General features: G+C 40.3%; 1 protein-coding gene across 1 annotated transcript in view; it reads left to right on the top strand.

Moving 5' to 3' along the window:
• Positions 1-26,891, top strand: part of LOC122797671 (cytochrome P450 2D15-like) — a 545,264-nt gene that overhangs the window by 110,374 nt on the left and 407,999 nt on the right. Inside the window, exon 3 of the mRNA XM_044066214.1 lies at positions 21,023-21,175. Coding sequence (XP_043922149.1) covers positions 21,023-21,175 — 153 coding nt within the window. The remainder of the gene's footprint in view (positions 1-21,022; positions 21,176-26,891) is intronic.

The following is a 26,891-nucleotide window of genomic DNA, read 5'->3' as shown; positions in this document are numbered from 1 at the left end:
TTCACCACATAATGCAAGCACTCAGGTCACTCTAAAGCAAATACAAATATGACTCAGTCATTGTACATGCTGGTGTGATTGACTTGAGACATACCTCCCTGGACTACATGAAAAGAGACATAGAGGAGCTCTCTGATCATGTAGCCCAGGCTGGTATTTCCCTGACCTTGAGCAGCATCTTATCCTCACCTAGAATGATGCCACAGTACAAAGACAAAATGTTCGATTTCAACAATTGGCTAAAATGTTGGTGTCATTCAAAGGGGATCCAGTGTCTGTCAGCCTGGGATGACATGCTCAACAAGCCACGTTGCTTCGCTAGGGATGGCTTGCACCTGTCACCACTGGGCTTTCGGATATTGGCAAAGGGTCTTGCCACCCCCATAGTGCCTTTTTTTAGGCAAGGCTCAAAAGTCAAACCCACCCCCATAGACAGCACAAGGAACAAGAAACTAAGGGTAATGCTGCTTAATGCCAGAAGCCTTAACCTCAGGATGCATGCACTCGAAGCTCTCCTCAGTATGGAGAACATCGATATCTGTGCAGTGACAGAAACCTGGTTCAAGGCTCCAGAGAGCACCCCAGCACTACCAGGCTATACGTCATATCATGCTTTTTGGCCCCAAAACTTGGACCGAACCACAAAAGGAGGGGGAGTTTCCATATTTATCAAGGATATCCATACCTCCAGGTTAGTGGCATTGCACGAAGTATCGGAGACCATCCATGTGCAACTAACAGTGGGCAAGACTGCTTTTCAGTTTATAGAATCCTACAGACCACCCTCTCAAAGTCAGGAATCCCACTCGGCTTTCCTGAAAACATTGGAGAACATGAAGATCTCTCCGAACACCATTATATTGGGTGACTTCAACTACCCAAACATTGACTGGGAGCACTACTCAAGCCCCAGAACCTTAGCCCAAAGGTTCCTGGAAATTATAAACTCAAATGCTATGGAACAACTAGTCACCACTCCCACAAGAGGGACCTGATCATTACCAACATGGGGACTCTATGCTCCACACCAGGAGTATATCCCTCATTGGTAAGATCAGACCATAAATTAATTTCACTGGATGTCCACATCCCGACCCCACCCCCAGCCCAGAAAACCACAGTGAAAAACTTCTCAAAAGTAAACTTCTCACTTCTCAAAACCGAAGTGGAATCCTTCAAGGCCCCAGGGCCAGTGGAAACTATGGCCCAAACTGCAGAATCCTATATAAATGCATTCTACGGACATCTCAAGGAATGCATGGATCATGCTATCCCAAACAAAACCAAGACCCAATCATCCAAAGGCAGGTGTCCAGTCTGGTGGACCCCTGCCATAAATAAACTGTACAACAGAAGGAGGAAGCTACTACATGATAGAGCAAAATCCCTAATAGGGAAGGCATCTCTGATCAGTACTAGCAAAAAATTACGATCCCTCATAAATTCCTCCAAGGCCAGCTTCGAGAGAAAAATTGCACAGGACACCAAAGACAATCATAAGGCTTTTTTCAGTTATGTTAGGAACCTGGGATGCAACTCCCAGACTTGTTCAGAGTTGATTCTAAATGACACAAAATACACTGAACCCACAGACATTGCCAATATTCTGGCAGACAGGTTCAGTGCAAACTTCTCCCCCCCCCCCAAAAGAGCAAGTATCTATCCCGGCAGAGGGCTGCCTCCCAAACATCTCTGATGCTCAGGTGAAGGCTGCCCTCTCCAAAGCAAAAAACACTGCTTCCATGGGACCAGATGGTGTCCCAGGTTGCGTCCTGCATCAACTCCAAGAGGAACTAATCCCTCAAATAAAACAGCTATACAATCTCCGCCTCACTAGAGGATATGATATATGCCCACAGAATGGCGTACAGCAACAGTGGTCCCACTCCACAAAGGTGGAGCCTCTACGGACCCTGGAAACTATCGCCCCATAAGCCTGACTAGCTTAGTCTGCAAGGCTATGGAGAAGATCATCATGGAGCTCATAAACAAAGACATTGGGGACCTACAGACACTAGATCCTACCCAGTTTGGCTTTGTCAAGGGCAGATCCTGCCTTTTGAACCTGGTTGACTTCTTCAAAACAGTCACCAAAGCCACAGATGAAGGGAAGGTAGTCCACACAGCCTATCTGGACCTTGCAAAGGCATTTGACACAATACCCCACTCGGGCAACATAGATAAGCTATCCAGCTTAAATATAAACCCCTATGTCACAAGATGGGTTGCAAACTGGCTCAAAGACAGAACCCACAGAGTGAGAGTTGCTGGTGCCATGTCAGACTCGAAACTGGTCACAAGTGGCATCCCACAGGGTTCTGTCCTGGGACCACTCTTGTTCAGTATATACTTTTCCAAGGTACAGGCAAATGTGGGAGGACTATGGCTCACCAAGTTTGCAGACGACTGCAAACTGGGCGCCATAATCGACTCTCCAGCTGACACAAACATCCTTCAAAAAGGTCTCACAGAGACAGATAACTGGTGCCAGAGCCATGGTTTAAAGCTAAATGCCAAAAAAATGTATAGTCATACCCTTTGGCAAAAACAATGTGCCCACAAATTACCACATAGGTGGAAACCCATTAAGTACAGAGAAAGTTATTAGGGACCTGGGGACCCAAGTTGATAACAATCTCTCCTCTGAAAACCACATTGCCAAAGTGGTTAGAAAGACCTTCTACATAGCCCACCTCATCATGAAGGGTTTCACATCTAGATCAAGAGAGGTAATCGTGCCCCTTTATTCATCCCTCATCAGGCCCATCATAGAATACAATGCCCCTTTTGGGATGTACCTTACCCGACACCTGCAGCAATTAGAGAGACCCCAAAAGTATCTCACCAAGAGGATCAAGGGTCTCAAACAGATGCCATATGCTGCTCGGTTAAAAAAACTCCAGCTCTACTCAGTTGCATACCGCCTACTTAGAGGCGATCTATGCCTGACATACAAAGCTATGTCAAATCCAGAATTAATGGACATGCTCCACCTCAGTAAATCTAAATCCCTTAGAGCCACATGTTCGAGGGACTTGAACCTCAGCACAGAAATAAATAGAACTTGCTGGAGGGACAGGTTCATAACCCAGAGGCTCCCTTCACTATGGAATAGAATTCCAGTTCATGTGAGGCAGGGCACCTCACTGAATCTCTTCAAGAAGAATCTCGATAGGTGGATGGGGGATCGTAGGTTTGTCCAAGGCATTACTCCCATGTCACTATTAGACAGAGGCACAGTAAACTAAACCTTAAAAAGGGCACAGTATACTCAAATCAAGGGGTGGCATCAGTCATACAGAATCAGGCTAGGCTTATAATTGCCCCAGGGCAGATAGCCTAGTATGAACCTATGAACCTATGAACCTATGTGAATACCTCCTCTTTGTGCGCAGGCTCTACCACTACGCTATTGCTATTTGACTTAATTTGCATAAACATTTCTTATTATGGTCTTCAATGTTGGAATTGCTAACTGTGGCTAAGCAATGGGCACACCCGCCCACACACGTGCAAATACGGGCAGCTATATCGAGAATGATAAAAAAATAAATGTTTTACATTTTATAACTGTACTGGGCATTTACAATGTGAGGGAGTGTAGTGTTGGGTATGTAGACATTTGAGCAGACTCGCTCATGTGTGTTGACATTTCACAATTCAGCCACTTGCAGGGGCGTGGACTTTTGGACTGCTCGGCAGTCAGACATGCCCCCTGCCTTCCTGCATGGTCCGTGTTAGACTTGGAGTAGAGTCAGCATGCCCTCATGAATATGCATGGCATGCTGATGTCATACCATTCAACTGCAGTTTCCAAGTAAGACTTATTTAGTCTTACAAGGAGGATTCGTGAATCCGGGGGTATGAATTCATTGAATTGTGCCCATTAGCTCACTAGAAAACCTTTCTAATGTATTAAGTTAATGAAATAACACCACTTGAAACATTTAAGTTATACTATTTCTGAGCACATAAACATCATTTTATGCAATAATTTCAGCTTGTGCTCAAAATAAGTCAGTTGCAGCATAAGGCATAGGGAATTTCTCAAACCCAGTTGGTTATATGAGCACTTAATAATGATGTTGCACCTGGAACCAGTATCCTGATTAAATGTGATAAGTTTATATATCATTTCTGCACAATCTTTCAATCCAGTAACTTTTATATTGGCAAACTTGTTGAGTTTCTGAGCTCTCTGCAGAAAATGTGCAAAGTAGCTTTACAAGCAAGGCTACAACACTCACAGATTATTGCTTGTGATACACTGGTCACTTTTGGTATTAGACAAAATTGTCATTTGCAGTGCCATTTATTTTAATGGCTTCATCTACTTGTAGCATATGTTTTTGTCCATTCCTTCTTGACCTATATGTTGGTATAATGATTAGCTTGACTATTAGTGACAGTCTCAGTTAAGAATGGTGTTTGCCATGCTGATAGTTTCCCGTTGAACAAAATAGTGGCAGATCAATTAAGGCATCATCAGTCTCATGTATTTCTGAAACATTCTGTGCTGCTGTACTGTTAGTCAAATTTCTTACATTATATTTTTACTCTAACATACGAATCATAGAAAATACAAGGCAACTGAGTCTTGTGGACATTTACATCTTATCAATTACCACCTTTAGACAGTAGGTTTTTTTTCAAGGAGAGCAAGGCCTGTCAAGCCAGTGGTGAATTTGTGAATGCCCATCCAATCATCTAATTTCCATTAAAGAAAGATAATGTATCACACTGCATCATTTACCATGGAAATCTATTCCAGAGATTTACTTGCTGAAGAAACTTAGACCCCTGGTTCTAGTATTTCTGGGACAATTTCATTTGTGAAAATGCAAGTGATCCAGGACCACTGAGTTCCTAATGGCATGGAAGGCAAGGCATAGATCTTCTCTCAGAAGTCTATATGATACTGAATAGACAGTGCTTTAAGTCTTTTCTGTTAGTTTATATTTTTAGGCCATTGATCTCTTAGTTAGGAACCTCTAGGGTCTGACAAGTTGTTTTATATGTTTAGTGAGAAGAATTGCAAATGGTGCAGTGTATTTAATAATTGGCCTAATCAATGCTGAATATAAGGGGACAATGACCATTTTAGATCTGGATTATATTCCTTTATCAATTAGTTGCACTAACTAGAAGGGCTTTATGACTACATTCATTACTTGACAATTAAAGGAGAGGGAGTTATCAAGCCAAGTTCTATGGTCTTAACAACATTGTTATTATGGAGTGGGGTACAGTCTGTGTTGTATGCTGATAAGAGGGATTGTTTGCCAGATATAAAAATGTTGTGCTATTTAGAATTTAATCTGAGTCCATTTTTAGTACACCAGGTGTTTACAAGTGTATGTTCTTATTATAGAGATATGGATTCAGATGGTGACTCGACAATTACTTTCAGTTTGCTGCTGTCGGCAAAGTTGGTTAGCCAGGGTCTTGGTTCATGGCCTGGACATCAGAATAGTAAATACTGAAAAGAAGATGTCCCAGTACTGAACTTTGTGAACACCACTGGTCACCATTAGATTATTTGTCATCGGTCTTACTGCAGAGGGCTATTGGTAATGCATTAAACTTACTATTACATTTGAAGATTGTGTCAAATACCTTAGCCAGGTCAAGGTACACTATGTGGACAGCATCATCATTGTCAATAGCCTGTGATACCCTTTCAAAGAAGTTAATCAGATTTATTAGACAGGATCTATCCTTGACAAAAACAAACTGCTGTTGGTCTGTCCTGATGAGATTTTAATATCATAGCTTGTCAGATCAGTTATATAATGTTTCAGGACTTTGCAAATAAGGCTTGTCAGGCTGACTGGCCTATAGTTCTTGGGGTCAGTGGTGGGGCCACCCTCAGGGACATACATCACTACTACTGTGCACCAAACCTCAGGGATAAAGCCAGTGGCTAAACTCAGGTTAAATAGTCAAGGAGTGGCTCTGTTTGAGCTTTTTAGTAGTGTCTATTAAACATCCAAGTATATTCTCATGTCCCAGGAAGGACCTGGGCAAGTATTTTAGTCTTGGAGCGTACCTTCAATTCATCTTCTTTAATAACGATGGGAAGTCTGAGAAATTCCAAGATAAGAAGGCTTTAGAACATTGTCTCTGGAGTAAAATTAACATTGAATTTGTTTACTAGTATATTGACAATGTTTATTGGCTCAGAGTAGGTGTTGTTATTATGAATAAGCTCATTATCTTTCAGCATTATTTCTTCATTTCCTAATGTAGCTAAACAATGACTTGTAATTATCCTTAACTTCAGATGCCAGCCTAAGTTCATGGACTGCTTTATTAGACCTAATAATATTTTTCGATTTTTTAGCCAATTTTTTTGACATTATCCTTGATATGAGGGACTTTAGATTTGCTATTTACTTTAAGGATTTTTTTCTTTTATTGTAGAGTTCAGTTATGTTGCTGGACCACTTGGGTAGTTTGTTATTAAAGTTTCCATTGTACTTAGATCTGGCAGAGACTTTCAATTGTATATAGCATTTTGTCTATTACCAACAAGCTTCAGCTTCAGTTTAATTTGATAGATGTCTAGGTCTTAATCTATCTTTATCATTTGACCATTGATTTACTGTGTTGCTGTGCACCAGAGCCAGATCTAGCAATAGGCAACCTAGGCAGTTGCCTAGGGCCCGCAGGCTTGGGAGGCCCCAACACAAACTTACATTTTTTTCTTTAAGACTGCACTCTGCATGCATTACATTTCTTTTTTAAGGACAAATTCAGAATGAATCCTTACTAGCATCTATACACATGTCTTTAGGATAACACAAGTACATTTAAACTGAAACATAGCTCAGGATTTTAAGAAATAACCTCCAGCCAAATGGGTAGGGGATTTTTTTTTGTTATATTGCTGAACTCATATATGTGTGTGTGTGTGTGTGTGTGTGTGTGTGTGTGTGTGTGTGTGTGTGTGTGTGCGTGTGTGTGCGTGTGTGTGTGTGTGTGTGTGTGTGTGTATGTTAGTGTGAGTGTCATCTTGGAGAACCTCAATAGCTTATGTTGCCCCTTCTTTGTCTGATAGTCACAGTGATGTTTTAGATGCCATTGCATGTCTGCAGGTGTACTATTCAGAATGAATACCACAACATAAACATGATTATAAAACTATTGTTGGTGTCACAGCACTATTGCAAGGCCCTAGGCTTATGGAAAACTTATACCAATCTTTTATTGGGACTTTGCTATCTTCATTTAAACTCATAGTGGACCATAAGAACAGCCCTTTCTTTATTTGAATATATATATATATATATATATATATATATATATATATATATATATATATATATATATATATATTTATTTTTAAGAAATAACCTCCAGACAAATGGGTAGGGATTTTTTTTGTTATATTGCTGAACTCATATATGGTTTTGTGTGTGTGTGTGTGTGTGTGTGTGTGTGTGTGTGTGTGTGTGTGTGTGTGTGTGTGTGTGTGTGTGTGTGTGTGTATTTGTAATGTCCTAGTTAGAGGAGACATATTAGTGAATTTAACCAGTCTCAAAGCCTGTACCTTAGTTACAGATGACAACAGCCCAGATCTTCTACAGCAACTATGAGTTTCATTGCATTTTCAAAGAACTGTGAGCGTCATTGCATTTTCATGGAATTATGAGCTTCAGTACATTTGCAAAGAATTGTGAGCTTCAAGGGAAGAGCAGTTTACTGTTGCTCATGCTGTCTGTTTTCAATGTGCAACTGTTTTGTGTAGCAAATGATCACTACTATTTGTGCTAGAGAATTTGAAAGCACTGTTAGTAGCACAACAGGTAGCTTATTGTTTTTGATACAGAAAGATGTGGGTTATATCCCCACAGCATGTAGATGGATTGCTGATACTGTGTTCTACTTTAAAGGGGGGGGGAGTACTGCAGTCCTGAGTATGTCCTCCTTTGAATGAGATGCCTAGTGACTATGAACCTGTTATCAGTTTGCCATCCATTCCCTATTGCAATATTAGCAGCTTACCATTTTTTAATGCAACAGGCAATTTATTCATTAAAGGGCAGCAGGCACTACATTTGTAGATGAAACACTGAAATATAAAGTTGCTTGCTAGCAGCAATCTCTTCATTAGTTGGAAATCTATTTAATGTGGAATTATTCAGATGACTTTTACTTCTGCAAAGATTATGCATATTAACTGATATTGGTAGATTGTAATGTCAGATGTATGAGGTGTGTTTTGTTGTTGAAATGCTCTGAAATGGTCAGTTTTGTCATTATTGGTATGTATGTAGTTCATATGTTTTGTTACACTGCTTACTGGAGAAATAGCCAAGTGATGAGACACTAGAATGGCTTGGGGGGCTGGTGGCCCCGATCCATTTCCCTGCCTAGGGCCCCATTTTTCCATAATCCCCCTCTGCTTTTCAAAAATTCATAGCTTTTTCTAATGTTTAATCCATTTGAAACAAAAGTTTACTTCTCAGTCTTATTTGATACTACATATGATTCTGTCTTTCAGGAAAGAATAGTATAAATCAAACAAAACAAATTGGCAGTGTAAAGAGCAGTCCAGTAGTTATACAAGTTTATTAGTTTCCAAAAGGTAAGCACTTTCGGCTGTGACACCAGCCTCCCTCAGAGCTTCCTCGTTTGGTTTGGTTCATTTATATTTGTTCAAAAGTATAAATCACCAGAATTACTGAGTGTATCTCTCTTTCTCACTTCAGTTACATACTCTTTAATACTGTCTTGTGAACCATGATTTGTACAGATAGTGAATATATGGCAGAATCCTATTAGGCTCATTGTACTTGCGAAACATAAACATTATAGTATCTAATTCAGACTGTTGCTGTTTAGTTAAGTTAAACGTGTTAAGAATGTTAATTGCATCATAACCTAATAGATATTGAAACGCAGCAACCTGATCCATTTTACTGTCTTTATTCAAGGCTAAAGTAATGCTGTAAAAATAAAACTTTTGTATCAAAAAATCAGTGATGCTGGTTATAGCAACTGAAAAGATGAGCTTAAGAAGCATTACGTAGTTACATGAAAGTCATATATTTGGAGTACAGAAAGTTTGAAGATTATGCAAAAATAATGACATGTTTACCTGGAAATTGCTTGTTTCTTTTCTGTACTCAAAATAAGTTCTACCACCTAGTTTGTTTAAGGCATACAGGCAAATCATTTCTGAAAACCTGTCAATGAATTTAAAATGTATTTTATAGTGTCCCAAAAATGTAAAACTGGTGCAGCTGCTTCTCCTTTTACTAGATACAAATTGTGGAGTTTTGGATAAATTCTATACTTATATAGATAAATCTTTTCATCATTTCTGAATGGTTGTAGTCAATGGAATGCCTGTAACCTGGAAAATACTTCTGGAAAAAACAGTTTTTTGCTCTTAATAGTGCCTTCTAAAATCCAAGCCTTGCAGTTTTGACAGAATAGCAATCCCCAATGGCATTTTGTTGGCTGAATATCAGAATTACTCTTTGCTTTCTTCCCGATGCTCCTTCTGTTCATCCTGCAATAATTTCTGAATACTGAAAATCATAACATGCAAAACCATAAAAACAGAAAAATTTGTCTTGGGGCCCATTGTACTTCTAACATATACATAGCAACTCCATGGTTATGCCACAGTGAGGAAAAGTGAAAACAAAAACACTGTGGTGTACAACAAAAATTACCTTGTCAGAGTGTAACTATGCTGAATTGTGGAAACCAGGTTAAAATTACTGCTGTGGTGACATCTGCAGTCTTCGTCTTATACCACAGCTACAAAAGTTTGGAAGGTTCATATGTAATATACAGACATCAGCAGCATAACAAATCAGGCACATATACAAAAAGACAAAAAAGGGCCTGGTAAGTAAGCAAACATACCATCTACTGAGATTACAGCAAGTGCTGATAGTCATGTTTACAAACTGCACTATGCATTACAGCTAGCAAGCATTGCCCAACATAGTTTATGAGTGCTGACTTCTGCTAAGCCTTTCCAAGTGAGCATATGGACATTAACTGGCAACTTTAGCACTTAATCTGTTTAGTAAGCCATATCACTGTTTAGTGGTTTTCTGTCTTCTTTTTCATCTTCTTCTTCATTTGTTATTAAATGATTAATCCTTGGGAGTCAAACGAAAGGCTGAGTGCATAACGGTCACAATTCACAGGTTCTATTATTTCTTTAAAATTGTTAAATTACTAACAGCTGGTAAATGTTTACCCCATATTATAAAATGAGCACAGTAAGAATTAAGACCAGTGTGTATATTTCTAGTCTTTTAATGAAGACAAATTAGTTGTTGGTATGCTTCTCGGATAAGTGGGGGATGGGAAAATAAACTTTATAACTTATTTAGACAAGTCATACTGAAAGGTCAAATAAAAAGGCTTGGTATCTGAACTATAAAGAATAAATGATTTTTTTTTTTATTATAAAACTATAACATGAGTAAATAATTTGCAGTGGCACCATCAAAGGAGGAAATCCAAATAAACCATTAAATTATCATAATGCATGCATGAACAACAACAGCACCAGCAGATTAACCATGCTATAGAAGGATTAGGTTCATAACGCAGTATTATATACAACTGATGAAGACACATTTGTTGACACAACTTAACCACACTGAGAAGCCAAGCTAATATTAAATGAAAAGGAATATTACCTGGATATAAAGCAAAGTAGGTTTCCAAATGGGAAAACTTGCAGAGTAAAGTAGAATATACCAGAAATTGCTGTAGGTGAAGTATTCTGTTCTGTGATGTGTTTTTTCACTTTTTGACGTTTCTGCCTACAGTAGCGTTTCATACCTATGAATGAAACATCAAAACTTAGAGACGAAGAGGTGCATCTCTGATTTCCAGTGAGGGGCATTATACAAATTAGCAATTACTCCTACTTGTAGTACCCTTGCCCTCGGGTTTATTGGTAAACTTCTTAGTCACATGGAAGACATGAGGATCTAGTTATCTGTGTTACAGTACAGATCGGCTAAGTCTGTTCTCTGAGCTATGTGCCTCATTTCCTCCCATACATCACTAACTCAAAATCAGTCCCAGAATTTATGTGTTGTATCAACTTGTAGATTGTGCATAGTATACAGAACATCAACCTTGAATATTCTGCTTCCATGTTATGAACAAATAGCCAACAATCACCATACAAAAACATAATCTGACTTTCCCATAATTTTGGAGCCCTGCTGAGTATGTAGAAATAGAAAAAAATGTAGGTTAACATAATGTATGATAGGCTTCCTCTGCTGCCATATAACCTTGTGCAAATAAATGTCACATAACTGGTATGTAACTAAGGGGTGTGGTTCTAGGGGTGTCCTGCAAAAGTCGGTGGACCATACAAGTGTGGGTAGTTCCTTGTGTAGCATAAATAAAGTATTATTTGTTGGAGGTTCCCAGGGCTATCCTTGATCAACCTATACAAAATGAAGAGGTAATAAAATGCCTAACTTAAAAATATCTCCAGATTTCTGTAGAGCTTAAAATAAATTAACCTGTAATAGTTTTGAAAGTGGCAATTGTCCAGCTGTTAACTTTGATGGGGAGATTTGAGAGGAATGTTATAAAACTCCTCTCCAAGGATGCTCAAAACAGAATCTTTCTTAATAACAAGACCAGAATGTCTAAGATTGGGATTCTCACATCAAATAATTGTTTTAGGTTACATCTTTTACCATCCAAATTAAACTACTTGAAGAACTTCTAGATTTTTCGTAAACCATTTGCATAGTTAACATGCTTCAAAAGATAAAATACTAAATAAAAAGATCATTTTTAATTCACTGATCCTACCAGTGAAATCAAGATGCAACCTTCTCCATAAATGTACCAAAGCAAATAGTTCTGGGCAAATAAATTACAATCTGAACTCTATAATCATCAAGAAAGATGGATGTATTCTCAGAGTAAGCTACCTTGGTGCACCACTCTAACACCTAAAGGGTGGTTCTAGGATGTTCTGTAAGTTATCCTTAGCTACTTGGTTAACTGCAAATATCTCAATTTTAGATTTGCTACCTTTACGAATGGGTAAGGTACAGAACTCATGCAAAAGAACGTTTAACATTTTAGCATTTTCTAATAGGTTTTCAGAAAAAAAACCCAATCACTATCAAATACTAGTACATCAAGTACAGTTTGTAAAGGGGTCCATTCCTTCAGTTTAAGATTTGATAAGTGGCTCTTTTGCGAGAATGAACAAGGTTACAAGGGTGGAGAGAGAAGCGGCCCTGGCATGTGTATTTACTAAAAGAGAGAGAAAGATCAGGAAATAACCAAATTATCTATTACTTTTGAAAAAGACTGGATGTAGAGATTTTATATTTCTTTTAGTAACTGGTAAATCCTAAAATGCAGTCCAGATATACTGTTACCTTACTGAAACAATAGCTTTTTTTTCAAAATTCACAGAAATGATTGCTGCAGGAGAAAAATATATAATCATGCCTTTCAACCTCTCAGCACAAGAAGTCTGGGCAAAGCCAAATAATGTGTGGGGGAGACAAAAGCCACAGAATAGGGACATTTTTTTAAATATTACTCTTATAAACTTAGAAACTTGCTAGAATAAAAGGTTTTGTATTAATATGTATTTTCTGAATGATATAAAGTCTGAAAATCACATGTCTGACATTTGTTAGGGAATTTAATCCTCAATGGTTTGCCAGAAAACCACAAATTTTATGAAGAACTGATCAAAAATAGGAGGCAAAAAATCTGAACATTCTGTGAAAATCTGGACAATTGTGAGGTATGTGTATAATCTGGGCTTGCATGTAGGTGACAGTGGTTTGCAGGTGATCTATGCTGAATCTGACCTTCACAAAACTCACTTGAGAAGGGTGCACACAGGAGATCAAAGGAAGCTGATGTCTGCTTGTTATTATTTGGGCACAGAGCATAGCTCTGGTGCAAAAAAGGAATATTGATCTGTAGTAATCTACATACTGTGGATTTTAACTGGCTCAGGTAACACAATTATTAAATATTCTTTCAGTAAGACCAAGGAATTCCCAGTGTCAAAAAAATCTTGAAATATTAATTTTAGGAGTGGCACTAATTGGGGCAACAATTATTTATGCAAAATGACTGTTGGGTTGTACCAGCCAGGGACTTTGTCACTTGGTGCTTTCTTGATTGACTCACGTATTTCTCCTGCACAGAAGGATCTGGATAAAGAGATTTTATCATAGTGAGAGAGGTGAGGAAGATTAAGCTGGTTAAGGAACTGCATAATATCATTTGTCTGTGGAGAAGGCATTCATTTGGCGTACAGAGTAATATTGTTGTAAAGTTTTATTAATATCTGCTGATGAAGTAAGTGTGATTCCCTTGGCTTTAATGGTACTGATTGCCTTTTCTTTAACCTGAATGCCAATGACTTTTCTGGCAGACTCTTAACTATGTCTAGGGTGACTGGGGTTCAATTAGTAGCCCTGAAGCTGAAGGTTCCAGACAAAGAGGGCGGAGGAGTGAGGGTGACATAGCCTCTCACTTTTTCCATGGTGATAGATGAGTTTATGCATTTGGAGAAATACTGGGCAGTGTGAACCTCCTGGTGGAGACTAGTAACCTCAGCTCTCATGCCTCTGGTTTGGGTCAGAGATGCCTTCAGGGATCGCCCCTTGTGGAAGTGCAGGGACATTCTTCACTGTCATCCCATTGTGCATCTCTCCCATATGCATCTGATAGGGATGGAGGAAACAATAAGTAGAAACCCTCTAACCACCCCTAACAGCTCTCTGAATGATGGTCTCTCCTGACCATCCATCACTCCAATGATAGGGAAAGAATGGGCCGGTTGGTTATGAACAAGGCCGATGATCGACAGACAATGGCAGCAAAGATTTTTAAAAAATGGCAGAGATTTAACCTCACTGGGCAAATTAAATGAATGAAATATGATACCTGGCACAAATTTACTGTCAAATGCTTTGAAGGAGTTGAAACACAGATAACAGCAATGGCTATTTGCTTCAGTACATGACCAAATACTGCTGTGGCTTAAGTACTGTCAGGGTAGCCATCACTTTTTTTTGTGGCTTCCCTTGTGTACTGTTTATCATTATAGCAGCCCAGCACCCTGATACCTGTCCTCACCATGTCCACCAGCTGCTGACCTCCACTCCCAGACTTTAACCTGGCTTATATTGCTGAGGCCAGTCACAGAACAAGGCATCCAGGAATTTGGCTGTGCATCAATTGGCGGTTTACTTTTGCACTACCCATTTCAGTCCCCCTATATGTAAACCCCTGGCTTAGCCTGGGAGCAGTCATGCAATGGAGTCATGCAGCATATCACCCCAAATCCACAGCAGCTCAGCCATGTCTCCAGCTTTTTAACCTCTCTTGTAGGCATACCTGCCATGTGCTGTCCCCAAACTCCACTACGGATTGACACTTGAGCGCTCATGGACCCACTTACCCACCCCTTGGATGGTAATGCATGTCCCTCCCTGCTGATCTGTCAGTCACCCAAGCCACTAATCGAATCCAGGTCACCTGGGACGTAGTCAGGGCTTTATTCCTGTATGCCACCAGAGTGGCTACAACAAGCTTTTATAAAATCAGTGGGATAAAGCAGAGGTTAATTGTTAAGATGGCAATCCTTATAACCAAGGTTACAGAAGCACATTTGTTTAAGTGGTACTACTTTGGCAATAGGCTCCTCCCCTCAAATATATGGGATACCAGATGAATTCCTAAGCTCATCTGGTGAGTTATTGGTTCTTATGATGATTGCTAGGTAGGCCTCACACAGAGTAAAGTGTTTTTAGAATGGGCCACTTCTTCATGTTCTCTCGAGATATTTTTTTACAGTGCATGGATTTATTTATCTAATAATAAATACATTTGTAAATTATAACTTGATCAATTATTTTTATTTCTTCTTTGTTGAGCAGGTTAGTTCCACTAGGCTAGTGTTTTCTTTTCATGATAGACTTGAGGAGATATTCTTACTAACAAATGGAAATTTGGCTAGGTTACCAGCAAACTCTTTTTTCAATAAACTCCATTGGATCTTGTACAATCTACATCCACCAGAGATGCCACCAACTTATACTGACAGGATCTCAGGTTAACATTTCATCCAAAGGACAGCACAACTCAGAAGTGCAGCTCCCCCTTCATGCTGCACTGCAGAGTTAGTACTGGAAATTAATCCAACAACCTGTCATGGGAATAGACCACACAGCCTTGTGATCTTCATAGGTTCATAGGAGATATTAGTAAAATGGCTTAAGAGCCCTTACAAGCCTCACCAGTTTTACCCAGATTTTATCCAATTTTTGTATCCCTTGGGAAAGATAACACTAAGTGGAATTTTGACAATTTTTACAAGCTGCCTCTGTCCAGAAGGGATATGGGTGCCACCACAGGAGTGAATTTGCAGTTTTCCATCCATTGGTCCAGATTGCACTTCAGGATGGTCAGGGAAACAAAAGCCTATTCTAGAGGGGGGCAACCTCTGGAACACATATCTGTCTCTCCAGCATGATCTTTTCATGTCAGAGATCAGGTTTAGATCCTTGGAGAAGGTAACCCTTGTGCAGTTAGTTCTGAGAATATTCAACATTTCCATCATGGCTGGGTCAGAAACTGCCTTGTAGGTAAGGCACAGATCACTCCTCAGTAATTGATGTGAAACTGAATACAGTGATAGGACTTGTAATTGGTTAACATATGACATGTTGGTTATACCCTGTATATTTTGGTGAGAAACCTCTGAGGACACTCCAACTGTTTCAGGTGCTAGGCGAGGTAATTGCCAAAGGGTGCATTGCACTTGATTATTGATCTGATGAGGGCCAAGTACAATGGTACTATGACAACCTTAGATTTGGATGCCATGCCCTTACTTATAAGTTGAGCCACGCAGAAGGATTTCTTCACCACTGTGGACATAGTTGTGAAATTTCAGATTACTTCTGAGTACCCAGTTTTGTCACCACTGGGTGCACTCTTGGAGGGGGGGTGCTATCAATGTTGTAATTCACAGGGATATTTGAGTTCCTAAATGGTATTATTATACACTTCTTCACATTTAGTTTGAGACAATGGCTCTGACACCAATCATTAGTCTGTGTCAGACTTTTCTGTAGGATATTAAAATTGTATGACTTGTCAATGATCACCCCCAACTTGCAGTCATCAGCAAACTAAGTCAGCCAAAGGCCATCTAAATTTTCTTTGACATCTGAGAAGTATATCTCAAACAGGAGGATCCCAGCACTGACCACTGTGTTACTTTACTTGCGACTGGGCTTTCTGTTGGATGTGGATTCACCCGCTCTAACAACATGTGTTCTACCTGTGAGCCATTTGGCTACCCATCTGGTGAAGTAGAGACTTATGCCCAATTTTGTGAGTTTGTCTATAATACCTGAGTGAGATATTGTGTCAAATGCCTTGGCCAGGTCAAGATAGGCAGTATGCATTGTCTTACCCCCATCCATGGCCTTGGTGACCTTCTCAAAGATGTCCACCAGACTGAGCAAGCAGGACCTGCCCCTGACAAAGCCAAACTGGACTGGATATAGAGTCAGGGGATGTCCTATGTGATTGTTAATCAGGTATATGATTATCTTTTCCATAGCCTTGTATATGCAACCAGTCAGACTTATGGAATGGTAGTTTTCTGGGGCCTTTGATGGTCCTCCCTTGTGCAGAGGGATGACTGTTGCTGTCCTCTACTCTATTGGGACAAAGCCTGTCTGGAGACTGTGTTTAACTGAATGGGTATGCTAGGCCATGTTTCAAGTGATTTAATAGACATCCTGGGATTCCATCAGGACCCATTGATGATGTGTTTCTAACTTTAGAGAGTGCAGTGATGACCTGTTCTTTTGTGATGAAAGGCAAAGGAATGGTAGGGGTTATGTCATGGGCAGTGACTGGAGGTGATGAGGGGGTGAAATATGAGCTGAATTTGTTGGCCAGCAGGTTTTCTATTTCTTTTGGCTATGTATAGGTAGTGCCATCTACAGCCAACTCAGCACATTGTTGAGTGGTTCCCTTAAGATTTTGGACATAACTAAAAAATGCTTTGTGGTTATCCTTTGCTTGGGAGGCTGTTTTAGTCTCACATTTAGCTTGTAAAGACATGACTCCTTCCCAGATATGCATGCTGAGACTAATGAGGAACTTTTTAATTCTCTGTTGTGCACACTCCTACTTATTTCTAGACAAGAATTTATTCCTTCTGTTGTATAGTATATTTATACTAGGGATCCACCAGGGTGGCTTGTATTTCTGGCTAGACTGGGTTTAGTTCAGTCAGGTACTGCTGTTTCTATACAGTTGCATAAGTTGTTGTACAGGGCATTCATGTATACTTCTGCATAGGCGGCTATGTTTTGGGGTTAAAATAATTTAGAATTACCTATGCTATCCTTTAATAGAAGGTAATTTGTCTTGGAAAAAAATTATTTAGGGTTTGATGGGAGTTCTACCATTACATTTATTTCAAAAGACACAGATTTATGATCTGATCTTACCTATAAGGACATTACACTAGGGGAAGTGCAATGCTCTTCAATGTTTGTAAGTATTATGTCAAGGATATTTGAGCCCTAATGGAAGTGCAGACCAGCTGTTCCAGAGCATTTGTACTGACAAAGTCCAGGAATCTCTGAGCCTTCAAGTTAGTGGTCATGTATGTTTCCCAGTTTATGGAGGCATAGTTAAAATCACCCATGTGTAATGTGATGGGATAAATGGTAAATGATTCTAGTAATTTCCGGTATGTGGAGTGGATTTCATGGCTCATGGTTGGGGACCTGTAGCTAGTGATGATATGGTGGGGGATTTTGCTTCTGGTCAGCTGTGCATGGAGTAGCTCAAGCGAGTCATCCTGCTTGATCAATCTAGTGGTGAGATTGTTTTTTTTTTTATGTAAAAGGAAACACATCCTCCTCCTTTCATTTTTTCCTTTTCAGGGGGTGGTTTGAATGTGTGATAGGCATTGTAGCCTTGCACTGCCAGGCGTGCTTTCCACAGCCTTGAACCATGTCTCTGTAAGTGCACAGACATCAGCATTCTCCAGGGTGAGGAGAGCTTCCAGGGACTGCAGTTTCCAGAATCCTAGCACTGAGCAGTAGTACCTTCAACTTGGCATTAGAAGAATTTGTTACATTGGTAAGTCTGCTGGTTTGACATTGTTTAAAAAAGGCACTATGGGGGGGTGTCTAATACCTTGCCTAGTATTTAAAAGCCTAGTGGTGACAGGTGCAGACCATCTCTGGCAAAGCAGTGTGGTCTTTTGATCATGTCATTCCAGGCTGACAAATACAGGATCCTCTTGGAATGACATCAGTAGCTAAAACAATTATCGAAGTCGATCATTTTCTGTTTGTATTGTGGTATCATTCTTGGTGAGAGTAGAATGATGCTCAGTGTGATCTTCATACCAGCCTGCAACATGTATTTAGAGAGGTCCATCATGTCTGTCTTCATATAGTCCAGTGAAGAAAATCTCATGTGATTCACTCCCACATGGACTATGACTGTGTTATACTGGCACTTGTGGTTGAGTGGCCTGAGTGCCTGCATGATCTAGCAAATCCTGGCCCCTGACAGGCAACTGCCTGTAACGCTCTCTTTAACCAGCCTGGTGAGGGGCATCTGTCTGTCTCATGATGGAGTCTCCTATGACCAAGGTGTTTGACTGTGTGGTGTTTTGCCTTAGGGTTTCTTGCTAGTGGAGACACTGGGATGTGTATTTTTATGTATAGTGGATGGTGTTGACTTGGTTTTGTTTGCATGTGGTTTATGAGGGCAGCATATGGGACGCCTCTGAGTTTTTGGTAAGTTACTTTTGAGTACCTCCTCATATGTGGGTTTATATGTTGAAACCTTATTTAGTGAGAGAAATGATGCTCATGTGTTAACAACCTGTTTGTCATTTGATTTGTCCGTATGTGAGAGTTGTGTCTCAGTTTTCATAAAGTAACTATATCTCTCACATACTGTGTTTCTTTCAGGATTAAGTGGTTGTCAGTATACATGAGACAATTGCTACATTGCTTCAGAATGCCCATGCCATCTAAGCAGGTCACAGAGATAGCAGGAAAGTGCCTATCCATGGTTTCAGGTTTTTTACTATGGGTCTAACCAGGGAGAAGAGTGAGTAAGTTTGACTGGACTGGGATGATAGCACATGGATGAAGAACGGGCGTTATATTCCATGTGAACTGTAATTATCCAATAAGGCGATGCTGCTCTGTGCATAACTCAGATGCTCCTAGAGCAGCAGGGGGATTGGGGAAGGTTGCAGAGGTAGTTATTTTTAAAGGAATTTTTAACCTGAAAGCATTTGCATCTATACAGGGCACTACTAAACAATGCTGCACAGAGAAAAGCATAGCACAAACACTGGGCTTATACAGAACCAAAAAAAAAACAAGCTTTACAACAGCAAGGCCTACAGATCAATCAGGAAAATACACAATACGTTTTCAGCCAGCAGCCCCCATCTCAGGTTTGCTACAGCACACTTGTGCTCCAAGAGTGCAGTCAGAATCCCTCTTAATGTAAAAATGCTGATTTTAGAGCTCAAGTACAGGGAAACCACACAATCTAGATACTGCAGTCCTATAAAACTAGCAGACACAATGTAATTAAGAACTGCAGCAGCAGAGATAGGCGAGTGTCCTGTCTGTTGAGCTACTGACACTGCAATTAAACAGCTCCTGTCCAGTATGTTTTTACACTCATTTTTTTTTCTTAATTTCTTGTGACAATTCCTGTTTCATTGCTGAGTGATTATGCTTCAATACCTTTGCAAATGAAACTTATGAAATACTGATATAATGTAAGCAGTTAGCATAACCATCTAATAACAGCCATGCTTTGTAGCTGTAATAAGTGCAGTCTGTACACTTCTTGTTGCCCTAAATCAGCACTCACACATAACCTAACACCATTAAGAAATAAAATAATAGGTTAGTATGATCCCACACAAGTAATATGCTCCTTGTATAAGATACTCACTGCATTATACTTAAAGCATCTAGTCAGTGTTTTAGGATATCCTGTCATTTCATCCATTTTAGTGAAAATTAGCTTAAAGTGCCAGTTCTGTAGATATTGCCTGGGTAAGCTGCTAATGACAAAAGGTATGTTTTTATCCAAGTTGAAGCAACCTCAACAATTGTTATAAAGAGCTATGAAGATATGACCTCCATGTGGCTGGGGAGGGGACTTTCTCTTATGCATAGAGTGTGGTTGTATTTTTTTTTTCATCCAGGACTATTTATTTTGGCAAAACTATACGTTGGACAGATGTGTTTGTCACTTTGATTGGTCATTGCAAATACTTCAGATATGACTCTTATTTATGTTTTAGAGGTACACCTTATCTACATATTATTAGCTTATGTCGTATTTAATTCCTTTATACTTTCTATGAAAGGTAAACATTGCACCTTGTTTTCATCCATAACCCCCCCTCCCCCGATTATGTCCTCCCTAGCCTCATGAGAATTATTTTAGTTCATTTCTCATGTACACTAACAATAACAGTAGTAACTACTGTCTGACTGATGCAAATGCTGTTTTAATTATTTTAAGGAGAGGGCAAATCTGCTGATCAAAATTAAATAATCTAGTAAGCTTACTGGAAATGGATTGGGTGACAGATGTAAGGAAGACAGCATTTGCAAGAGGCCTCCACAAGAAAACAGGGGAATGAAATCAGGAAAGAGACAAAACATGGAGTGATGTAACATCCTGTGCTGGGGCAGTATGGTCGACATACAGCCTTCCACTATGAATTTGGGTATTTATCATATACTGACTACATGTTCACCAACTCATGTTTAGTATTTTTTATGCCAAGATTTACCTCAATTTACAACAGCATACCATGCCAGAAAGCTATGGTTATGGGTTTCTAGCAACATAACGTTTAACGTAAATGTACATTAACCAGTGCTGTGAGAAGTATGAGTTAGATTGTAAATGAAATAATTACATAAATTGAATTCTCTATCTGCAGGGGTTGTATCCGCTCGATATGGAAGATCATGGAAAGAACAAAGAAGGTTTACACTTTCAACCTTGAGGAATTTTGGATTAGGGAAGAAATCATTAGAGGAAAGGATTATCGAGGAAGCTGGATTTTTATGCAATGAATTCCAGGCTATGAAAGGTAAAGTTCACAATAATAATATTCAAAAGAAATGAATGTGTTTACTTTTTATGAAAACTGAGATATGTAAAAGTTAGCACTTGTTTGCATGCAATATAATTGTATGTGCGCAAGTCACACCATTCATTCTGCATAAATTTATATAACGGTTCTGGAATAAATTGTGAGGAAGATAAAATCCAGCAAAGCCTGCCGATCAGTGAGATACATCTCAGAACCCATATATGAATTTATCAGCATTGTGTTACTAGTTTGACTAGTTTTAATTATGTTGGTGTGGTATTTTTACTCACTTCCATTATTACCATTTTACCCCAATATTCTGAATCAAGGGTAGCGTCTGTGCTGTAAATGTTTAGTAGGCATGTACACAAAAATTAGGATGGGACTATAACCTGGAAAAGGAAATTGCCTAAAGAATTCAGAGTGTTTATATGAACAATGCAGAAATTCAGTATTAAATTATTTTAGACTTGACAGCATACTTTGTTGATTATGAAAGTACTTTAGACATTGAGGAGGTTTATCTACCTAGGAATGAATAAAAGAACTTACATGGTTCTTATTGCTGTATGCTTACTAATCATACTTGCAAACATTTCTGTATGTTACTGTTAAAATAATCTGGCACACACAGAGACTAGGTAGCATTCTTAAATGCTTATTATGTCAGTAGGAGAAAGGGAATAAATGACACCGACAATCAGTCCTTTTATAGCATCATGCTCTGCCATGAGTACAATCAGGCATATGCCATTTAGGGAAATGGAACTTACGCCCCTGAAGCCTGGCTGGAAATATGGGTGAAGTCCCACCTGCTGGGATTTAGGAAACATCACATTTTTGTGAGTAAATTTATATGATAAGCAACCAAGTGTAGAGACTGTGTGATTCAGAAATACTTACCCCTTTAGGGTAATGCCAAGTAGCAGTCACAGCCAAAGTATATGATATTGGCCATATAATGGTATAGTAATTTGTAACACTGTAAAAATGAGTGAGCCAAAACAAGATAAAGTGATTCAGAAATGCATGAATGCTATGTCATGGAGCTGTGCAACTCATATAAAGACATGAATCTCCATATTGATACCAAGGGACATTGCAAAAAAAAAAGTTAGGAGTTGCCACCACATTAGCAAATATGTATCTGCAGCAAGCTTTTATTGCCATTATAAACCCCAGTGGTGCACTTTGTCACCCCTGTGGGTGCAATATCATCCAAACATACTTGACATTTCATGGACCTCACCACATCGACATTGTGTATCAATACCATGTGGACAGAGAGACCATACAAAATATCTGCTGCCCCATAGGAGTCTTGAAGTGCCTGTCTCATTGGATACCAAGCTATGTATGCTTTATGTATACTTGTTAGTGGGACATCTCAGTAACCTTCTGGGGACTCACTGGGGGGTATCTGAGGCATCTGCCTTTAAAGTACTCCATCTTTTTATCAATGCCATACTTCAGCATATGGGAAAGCACATGAGGATGGAGCAAACACTATGTGGGACTTGTACTATACAGACCATTGCCTAAAGTACTGGGGCCATAGACTGCACCCATATTGAAATAAAGGCTTCGTCTGGTGAACTGGGATGGACATATATGTTCCACAAAACATTCCACTATATAAACTACCAGGAAGTCTGTAATGTACAAGTTGTAATCTAAATGTGTCTGCAGACAACCCAGGCAATTATCATGACTCCCACATATGGCACACCTGTGATCACTGCCAACGATTTGCAAGGTGTGACTTCCCCAGGAGCATGTTATTGTCGATGTTGAATATGTCCTGGAACTCTGGCTCATGACACTTATTAGAAATCCACAGAATGAAGCAGACAAGAGGCACTATTATGCTCAATCACAAACAAGGTGCATTACTGAGCATGTGTTTGGACTGCTGAAGGTACATTTCTTCTGTCTGAATTCATCCAGTGGTGTCCTGCAGCATGATCTTGGCATGTCTGCAAAAATGTTTTCAGTATGTGCAATGTTATACAATATCATACTGAGGAGGCAGTTACAGTGCAGAGAGGTGCAGTTGTAGATGAAACAGTATCCAGTACACCAGGCAGTGGAGAATGAGTCAGATGAGATGCCAGCAGCAGGGGCTGATCATGTTAGATGGAAGCAGGTACAGTATGCCATGGCACTGGCAAAGAGGCAGAAGTCTGCACATAGCTTCAGCCCATAGTAAAGCAGAGTAAAGCAGGTACACTACAGTAAAAATGATGCAGATAAAACCAGCACTATGGTGTGCTTTCCCATGGAGAGCCTGACCACACTGAGCATCAGGCAAATACAGCCCAAGTAATAATTTACTAAGGGCAGGGCATAGTTATCATTTTCAGAGCTGGGGAGGGAGCACATGTGTGAATGTCTTTCACAGTGAAATGTGTGAGTGCAGAGGACAATTAAATGTAGGGTTACAGATGTGTGTGTGTGTGTGTGTGTGTGTGTGTGTGTGTGTGTGTGTGTGTGTGTGTGTGTGTGTGTGTGTGTGTGTGTGTGTGTGTGTGTGTGTGTGTGTGTATGGGACACAGCCTCAGCAGTTGCAGTCAGTTGTGTAGCTAAACAAGTCCAGAGTATGCATGGTAGAACATTGGGCATCCTGTTCACACACTTGTCCATGAGAACTGGCTCTGGGAAGAGCTGCATTGTCTTACCATTCCTTTGTTTAGATATCAGCATGCTGCATGATTGTGACTGATGTCCATTACCAGATATGCCACTGCCAGGGCTGTCACAACCCCACAGGCACCTCCACAACAGATACCACTGTGGAAGTAATTGCTCTGCATAGGTTCATAGGGGTGTACTAGGCTAATGGCCCTGGGGCCTTTACAAGCCTAGCCTATAGGATTTCCCTGGCATTGTGCCAACCAACCTTAGTTCCCAGTGCCTCTGTCAAGTAAAGCCACTGGAGTGATCCCTGGGGTGACTTTTCTATTTCCCATCCATTCATCAAGATTTCTCTTGAAGAGGGCCAATGAGGTGCTCTGCTTGATGTGTATGGGAAGTCTATTCCATAGCATGGGCAGTCTCTGGGTTATGAACCTGCCCCTCCAGCATGTTCTGTTGATTGTGGTAATGAGGTTGAGGTCTCTGGAGCGTGTGGTGCTGAGGGATTGGGATTTCTTTAGATTTAGAATTTCTAACAGAGCTGAGTCAAACATGGCTTTGTAAGTCAAGGAGAGATTGCCTCTAAGTAGGCAATATGAGACAGAGAATAGTTGGAGTATTTTTAATCTGTCCATATAGGACAAATGTTTAAGGCCTAGGATCCTCTTTGTGAGGTACTTTTGAGGCCTCTCCAGTTGTTGCAGGTGTTTAGTGAGGTACATGCCAAATGGGGCATTGTACTCAATGGTTGGCTTAATGAGGGAAGAGTAGAGGGAGACAATGACCTCTTTCTTCCTGAATGCAAAACCCAAAACCCTTAATAATGAGACGTGCCACATAGAGGGACTTTTTGACCACAGTGGCAATGAGGTGGTCAAAAGAGAGGTTGCTGTCAACCTATGTTCCCAGATCTCTTATAACACCTTCTGTGTTCAGTGGACTACCATCAATGTGGTAATTCATGGGAACTGGGTTTTTTCCAAAGGGGATGACGACACAATTTTTGCCATTGAGCTTAAGGCCATGGTTCTGACACCAGTCGTTGGTCTCAGTGAGGCCTTTCTGTAGGATGTCAACATCACTTGGGGAGTTAATAATAGCTCCCAACTTGCAATCATCTGTGAACTTTGTCAGCCAGAATTCCTTTGTGTTGGCCTGGACTTCAGAGAAATAGATACCAAACAGGAGAGGGCCCAGGACCGAACCCTGTGGGACTCCACTCATGACTGGTCGGCAGTCTGACTTGGAGTCAGCTACTTTCACACTGTGGGTTCTACCTGTGAGCCAGTTTGCAACCCACCTAGTGATATAGGGGTTGATGCCCAGCTTAGTGAGTTTTTCTATGATTCTTGAGTGGGGAATAGTACCAAAGTCCTTGGCCAGATCAAGGTAGACTGTATGAACCACCTTGCCTTCATCCACAGCTCTCATGACTGACTCAAAGAGGTTGATCAAGTTGATCAGGCATGCTCTACCCTTCACAAAACCAAACTGTGTGGGATCCAGAGTTTGGAGATTCCCTATATCCTTGTTTATTAGGTCCATGATGATATGTTCCACAGCTTTGCATATCAGACTCGTCAGGCTAATGGGGAGATAGTTCCTAGGGTCTGTAGTCACTCCTCCTTTGTGGAGAGGGATGACTGTAGCAGTGCGCCATTTGGTAGGGACAAAGCCTGAGGTGAGGCTGTGATTGAACAGTGCACACAGGTGAGGTGCCAGTTCACTCTGTAGTTCATGTAGAACACAGCCAGGGATATTGTCAGGTCCCATAGAAGCTGTATTCTTGGACTTGGACAGTGCTGTTTTAACCTCTGCAGCAGTAATACTGGGTGCCTGGCAATCTACTGGTATTGTGACTGGTCCCTTGAAGGGGGGAGAGGAGTAAAGCTGGCACTGAATCTGTCAGCTAGTATATTGGCAATATCTGTTGGATCAGTATAGGAGGTACCAGTGTGCAGTAGCTCAGAGCAAATCTGGGTATTCCCGTGGAGACTCTTTACATAACTATATAAGGCCTTGTTGATTTCTTTACTATCTGCTGCAATTCTGTTTTCATAGATAGCTTTAGAGGATTTGATGAGGGATCTCAACTTTTTGTTGAGGCTGATAAAGGAGTTTTTCCAGTCTTGGGACTTCACCTTATTCCACATCAGTTTAGTCCTTATGTTATAGAGTTTGTTTATGGCAGAGGATCAACAGATTGGCTTCTTTTTTTTGGAGGAGAGCATCTTGGTTCTGTTGGGTGTGGTGAGATCCATGCATTTGTGTACATGTTCATACAGTGCACTGATGCATGATTTGGTGGTCATGCAACTGATCTCCATTTGCATGGGTGCCATGAAGTTAGCAACCTCTGTTTTTAGGAGCCCAAAGTTAGCTTTGCAGAAGTTTTTCATGGTGGTTACCTTTGCAGGGAGGGGGGATTTCCAAGGTGATTAGTTTGTGGTCGGCTCTAACCAGGGAGGAGTTGACTATTGGTGTAGAGCAATGGTCGCCCATGTTAGTAATGACCAGGTCAAGGATGTTGCTACCTCTAATGGGGATAAGAACGAGCTGGTCTAGGGCATTAGAATTAACGAATTTCAGGAAACTTTGGGCAATTGTGTTGGTACATGAGTAGTTTTCCCAGTTAGTGGAGGGGTATTTGAAGTCGCCTAGTATGATAGTGTTAGGTTGGACCATAATATTCTCCAGGGTGCTTAGGAATGTGGAGTATGAGTCTTGGGATATGGCTGGGGACCTATAGCAGGCTTTGACCTGAATCATTGTCTTACCCAATGTTAGCTGGACCTGAAGTATCTCAGATGAATTATGTTGGGCTACTAGTCTGGAGGTGTGGGCATCCTTTATGAATTTGGAAACACCACTGCCTTTGGAGTTTCAGTCCAAGTTCTGGGGCCAAAAGATGTGGAATTAGTTATAGCCTGGTAGTGCAGGGGTGCTTTCTGCTGCCTTGAACCAGGTCTCTGTTACGGCACAAATGTTGATGTTCTCCATTTTATGGAGTGCTTCAAGCTAGTGCATTTTGAGATTTAGACTTCTAGCGTTGAGCAGCATGACCCTCAGATTGCATTTG

This window comes from Protopterus annectens, chromosome 1.part0 (assembly GCF_019279795.1).
Source record: "Protopterus annectens isolate FY-2018-M chromosome 1.part0, PAN1.0, whole genome shotgun sequence".
NCBI lineage: Eukaryota > Metazoa > Chordata > Ceratodontiformes > Protopteridae > Protopterus > Protopterus annectens.
Note: the sequence above shows the minus strand (reverse complement) of the source record. Positions and strands in the feature narration are given on the sequence as shown.